This window comes from Cibotium barometz, chromosome 1 (genome assembly GCF_041138505.1).
Source record: "Cibotium barometz isolate CiBa-2024 chromosome 1, ASM4113850v1, whole genome shotgun sequence".
NCBI classification, from domain to species: Eukaryota; Viridiplantae; Streptophyta; class Polypodiopsida; order Cyatheales; family Cibotiaceae; genus Cibotium; species Cibotium barometz.
In genome coordinates, this window is record NC_141046.1 from 73,883,197 (window position 1) to 73,889,196 (window position 6,000).

The window sequence follows — 6,000 nt, forward strand, 5'->3', positions numbered from 1 at the left end:
GTAAGTGAGGCCCCCAAAGAGGAGTGGCAAAGCATTTTCAAATGCTCCCACTATCCCGGACCAAGCCATTGGTTCTCTCAGTCTGTTCTCTCAGTCTGCTGAAGACCTTTGCACCATGGGTCATCAGCCAACCCGTGGTAGGCCCATATAGAGCTCATTGCTCTAGCTACATAGCGCCAAACAGTGCCTCTGTGATGGAGGCAAGGGAGGCCCATTCTTCCACATCAGTTTTGCAACTGAGCGGGGGATCTAAAAGTACTTACACTACAAGAATGACCACCCTGCTACAACCCAAGGCTAAAGGCATCTATTCATAGAGCCTTGACGGGGCCGATCTGCTGGTTTATGTAGATCGTCCAACTTATAATAAAATAACCTTATAATAAAGGTCAGATTGTCACATGTGGCTAGCCAGTTCAAACCCACTACCCACCCAACAAATCTACTACTCAATTTCTGGTACATGCATAGTTGCTAGGCGTTTCATGAAACGTGTTTCATAAACGTTTCTTTCATTTCCCATACGTTTCATACAAAAGGGGGGGGGGTACAGGCCCCAAAATTTATCTATAAGTTTATAATATGTAAAAAAATATGTTGCCTTCCCTGCAAAACAGCATTACAAATGCATCATTTACACATTAAAACATGTTTACAAGCTAAAACTAAAGAATCTGGGTGACCCAATTACAATGGGCACCCAACCGACCAATTGGCATAAATAAACTGGCAACATCAAGAATCAAGATCTAGATTCCATCATCAATCATGGCAGCTACTCAATAACGGCACTCAAAGTGATCACAAAAAGTCTGAATCCTATGCTGACACAAATTAAAGCATGCAGGCATTTTTTTCGAAAAACGGACTCTAGATAAAAAAACGCTGAAATCGTATCTTTTCCCAGGTGACATGAAAGAAACGCGTTTCAAACGTTTATGAAACATTTCGTTTCATTCAATTGCAATGAAATGCATTTCATTGCAACTATGGGTACGTGCCCTGCCTGAATTGCTGAAGCTGCTCAACCCATTGGCAGCCAGTATGCCGGCCACCAGCCTGTCCAACCTGGCTACCCACTCCTAGGCCTCTTCTCCTGTCCTAGCTGGCTGCCCACACAAGCCTTGGATGTTAATCTGCAGGTGGGTCACCGTGGCACACTGGACGCCCCAGACCCACGCTGACCAGCAGTGGGAGCTCATCAATAGCATCACAGCCTGGCACATCTTATCCTTCCAACGTAAGCATCCTTAACTCATGCTTTTCGCTCTTGAAAATTTAACTGCTCGAGAATAATTCGCCCTTCACAATTTGCATCAACTGGGCTTGGTAATAGACCTCAGTCTTTGCCATCAATACGTTAAGGCCCATTGTTGTTCCTGAGTTTTAGACAGGACAGTTCCAAATCTCCACTCCTCAAGTAAAAAACAAGACCTGTTGTTTTTCCCGACTTTAAGACGTCATAATAATCACAAACCGATCACAATGGCATTGCCCTAAGGTCTGGATCATGTCTACTAAATAATTAATTCAAACAGTAATGCATCACACTTGTGACTTAACTTCATCTTGGAGATTGTATCCCCTGCAACCAAGGACTTCAGCAAAATGACGTTGAAATATCAATGTTAATTGTATGGTTCATAAGCGCAAAGGTTCATTTGTGTCGGTAAATGCAAAAGGGAAAGGCCAAGAAGCATTGATGGTGCACAGGAAAATTGCAAGGTGCACAAATCATGTGTGTGAACTCATTTATGAGGGTCATGTTTGGCGTAAGGGTGATTTGAGGTCTATATAATGATGTACTTGGGTGCTCTCATTAGAGAGCAATTTGCAATGCAATGACTTTAGTTCTTCATTAGTGATCTTGTTGTCTTGCCTATCTCATAACAAGTGTTAACAAGTGATCTTGTTGTCTTGCCTATCTCATTAGTGATATTGTTGTCTTGCCCATCTCATAACAAGTGTTAATTTCCATTAGTCTTAATCATGGCGTTCATCTCTTGCTATGAGCCTCCTTACAACCAACTTTTAAGTTGGTATTAGAGCCTCGTTAGGAGGTATTATGCTTAGAATTAGTATGTATATAATTGGGCTGTCTCTTTTCCTCTCTGGATCCTTGCCTCTTGTTGCTAGACTAGAGCTGTGCATTCTGTTATTAATCAATCTTGTTTTCCTAATTAGAGAGAAATTCTGCTGTGTGTTGTAGAGCTTCTTTGTGTAGCATTCAGAGAAAGACAGTAAGAAAGAAACAAAGGCAGCTGTTCCGTCAGTCCTGCAGCACCCTCAACAGTTTCACAGTAACCAGCGTCATCTCCCTCACACTTCTAAAGCAGTGTAATCAGCAGAATACACGTCCTCTCCAACTCATCAACAGCGAATCCCTACGCAGCAAAACATTCTGTATCCCCTGCAGCCAGATTTGAAGCGTACTTAAGCAGAGACAGCTTCAACACTCTTGCCCACTTGCGCCCATTTTCACCTACTTTAGCTACGCAGGATCAATAGCTAGTGGCTATTTTGTTGACGTAGCTACAGCCTCCAAAGTTCACAAATTTTGAGCTTCAGCACTTCACAGTGCCACAGAGCTCCATGGCGCAGCTCAGGATTAGGCATCCTCCATATCATCGGCCTACAGGCCAAGCAGGTCGTAATTTCTCAGACTTTATGCAGACACTCCCACGGCCATTCAACTTGAGTTCCAAGCTGTGGACCAGCACAATTGTACCAAATCTAAGCGGCAGTTCTCCATAGCCTTCTGCAGATCTGTCTGTTTGCCTTTTGCAGATCAAGCACAACAGCCAGCCGTGTAGTTTCCTCTAGAGAAAAGGCAGACATACAGCCACGGGGTGATTTGCATTTGTGTGGTAATCCTAAGAGATAAGGTTAGGTTTTAAATGTGGTGTAGATAGGCTTTCACAAGAGAAGGTTCATATGGCTTTGATTCTTGATGGCTCTGTAAAGGCACCATATTACATCAAACCTTTTTCACTAATGGGTTCTCTGCCTTTGCACATGCATAAAATGATTGTAACAATGCACATTAAATCTGTGCCCACTCACCACGTGCATGCATCAACTTGCACATCATCATGGTCTTCCATAAACCTTGCATCAACTTCCGGAATAAACAAAGACCAACATAAACCTTGCATTAAATAATCAAATCAATGTTAGCATGAATATTATTGTCAATGGAAATTTGGGCATCTCAAGAGATGTGGAAACAAATCCAAAAAGATTGAGTTTGAAGACTAGCCCCAAGGCTAGAAGTGTGCACAAGCGGTCTGGCAGCAAGAAAGACAAAGATGGGCTTCTCTTGTTACATGAAGGTGGATGAAGCTGGGCTTCTCTTGTTCCTGAAGGTACGGGTCAAAGGTATCCCAAGATGTGGAGGGACCAACACATAGTCCAAACAAATCGACCAAGCCTAAGGCTTGTGGCACTTCTTTATGACAACCCCAGTTCCCAACTCAACATTGAGGGGGGTGTTGAAATATTGTATGGTTCATAAGCCCAAAGGTTCATTTAAATAAAAATTTAAGCATCGCCAGCCTCGATCCATGCACAAGCCCTCACGTCAGTCTTGAGTAACCCCTTGAAGTCCTCACAGCCACCACCAAAAATTATTCAAGTGTTTCCAAATGCATTTTTGTTGTTGCTTAAGAATGATAATCTAATAGGCTCAATCCAATGGAAGTTCATAGCTGACAGAAACAGACAATACATGTGCCTTGCACATGAGCACAAATAAGCATCAAAAGCGTTGTTTGCATCAACCATACATTGAACACAACTTTGCACTCATGCCCATTTTTCCCTTCTCTAGAAGTAGAATATCTAGGAGATGATAACTAAAGCTATCAAGGAAATTCTGCAAACCACTTTCTTTGACAAGCAATTTGCAAAACATTTATTTGTATCAAGTTAGAACACAACAATCAAACATATTGTGATACACCCCAGCAACCATAGACACACATCAATAGATGTCAGTAAGTCCATAAAAAAGCATCCCTGATGCTCATAATCATACTCCACTCAACCCACTTAAACGTCATGCATAGAATAGCTTTTTGTTTTACCTTTCGGCCATTGAGCAAGAATGCTCTCTTTCAAGGTGGCAACCGTGGTTGCAGGTGCATATTTGTTAGGTCCAATATCTGTACCATCATACAGGCGAAACTTGAGCTCTAATAGCTCTTGTCCCGCCATTGTGAAAACCAGAGTGTATAGCTGTTTTGTCACCTTTGAACCGTGATGCTTACTTTGTTTGATAGTCCCAAACCTTCTACCTTCAAAATACCACTTTCATGATAAAATATCGTAATCGGCTATTGGAAAACTCAAAGCAAGTGATCATGCGTTTTTCGACGAACACCAACTCAAACTGCCTGACCTTCAAGCTGATGCAATGGCCTGTCCTCTGTGCTTGGCTTGCATTTACAGCTTAATCAGTATCTACAGTAAAAGCTGTCTCTTTGAAAACGACCAAAAGCAGTCAACCCATCACAGTAGCAACAGTAAACTCATTGGCCAACCTCCTCCACCTTTAAGTACCATTCAGTGTAGGCTATTCTGCAAGATTTCCTGAATCTGAGCCAAAATCAAGGACTTCCTTTGTACAATCTGTGACACACATAATCAAGAAAAAAGCTCAAAAAGGTGAAAGAATTCTGGACATGAAAGAAAAACGAAAAACATATACTAAAGAGTCACTTTTCCGTCAACATGAAATCTGAGGGATGGGTAATGTTGCACATCTCAAGCTATACAAATTCCCACCGTCATCAGATCAACTCTGATAAAATGACAGGCGGGATGGTGTATAAAGGCCCTATGAAACTCTAGCAATACATTTACTGAACCCTGAGGTAGCAGCACACATCCTAGCATGCCCTTACAAAACGAGCAGAATCAAGACACACTGCTGAACCTCGATGTAACAGCACACCCTGATGTTACAGCATAGGTAGAGTAGACTCAGAAAACACTAGCCACATACTGCTAAATCCTTGTGTAACAGCGGTATACCAGGTGCATTTCATTAAAACAAACTGTTATGCCCGGATGTATCAACACACCCCGCTAGAAAAGAACGTAGAAACGAGCATAGAGACCCTAGCATACATGACACATACTGCTTAACCCTAACCCTAGCATACATGAGAACATATTGCTTGACTCTAATGTGACAGCATACATTCATCACAGCATACAGAGAAACCATAATGTAACAGCATACGTAGACATCAAAAGGAATGGCAAAGCATACGCTTGAAAAGCCTTGAATACAGCGATATGATGAAGCCCTGCATGTACCTTCTCGAATACCCCAAAAAAAAAACGAACAAAAACGAGAGCGACCCGTCACATACTATGCGAAGACCCGAATTCTGAGAGCACAGATCGGCAATCGTAAAAATGCAGTGATTCTCGGCTTGTGCGGACGACGTAGAAATGGGGCGATGTGAAGTGAATGGATGGAAAACCCAGAGGAGGATGACGATGATATGATGATGATGATGAAATAATAAAGGCCATAGGCCTATGACGAGTTGGAATCCTTTCTTCCCGAAGCACCTGGTGGGCCACCATCCTGGGAGGCCTTAAACACCCCCGGCTATTAGGGTCTTGACTATTTTTTTAAACCTATATTGTAGGGTGTTTACATATCTGATGATTTGTGCAGAGGGCCCGTGATGATTTGTGCAGAGGACCCATACAGTATACTCCCTCCCCAGGAGTATGGGTCCCAAATTTTGTTTAGTAATTAGGCAAACTCACAGTTGGATAATTGCTTTTAAGTCTAGGCAGCCACTTTTCATCCACTTACATTTTGGCTTACTCTCCCCATCATCCCTCCCTTTTTTCAAAACCTTATGCTAGGGAGGATCTTTAAACCAAAAGTGGTACGCTTGGGGAAGCACCCCAAGGATTTATAGGATTTATTTGGAGGACTGGCCAATTAAACACCCACTAATGCACCCCATTCTCATA

The 6,000-nt window shown here is 42.4% G+C and overlaps 1 protein-coding gene across 4 annotated transcripts in view; it reads right to left on the reverse strand.

Annotated features, from left to right (window-relative positions):
* Window positions 1–5,623, reverse strand: part of LOC147642399 (membrane-anchored ubiquitin-fold protein 3-like) — a 53,375-nt gene extending 47,752 nt beyond the window's left edge. Inside the window, exons 1-3 of one of the 4 annotated variants that reach the window (XM_086806049.1) lie at window positions 5,379–5,555; window positions 4,400–4,629; window positions 4,086–4,295 (exon numbers count right to left, since the gene is read on the reverse strand). In XM_086806049.1, the coding sequence (XP_086662175.1) occupies window positions 4,086–4,215 (130 nt within the window). In that variant the 5' untranslated portion in view covers window positions 4,216–4,295; window positions 4,400–4,629; window positions 5,379–5,555. Of the gene's footprint in view, window positions 1–4,085; window positions 4,630–5,275 lie in introns of all 4 variants that reach the window. The other 3 variants (XM_086806026.1, XM_086806032.1, XM_086806040.1) reach the window with 3 other exon arrangements.
* Between the last annotated feature and the right edge of the window lie 377 nt (window positions 5,624–6,000).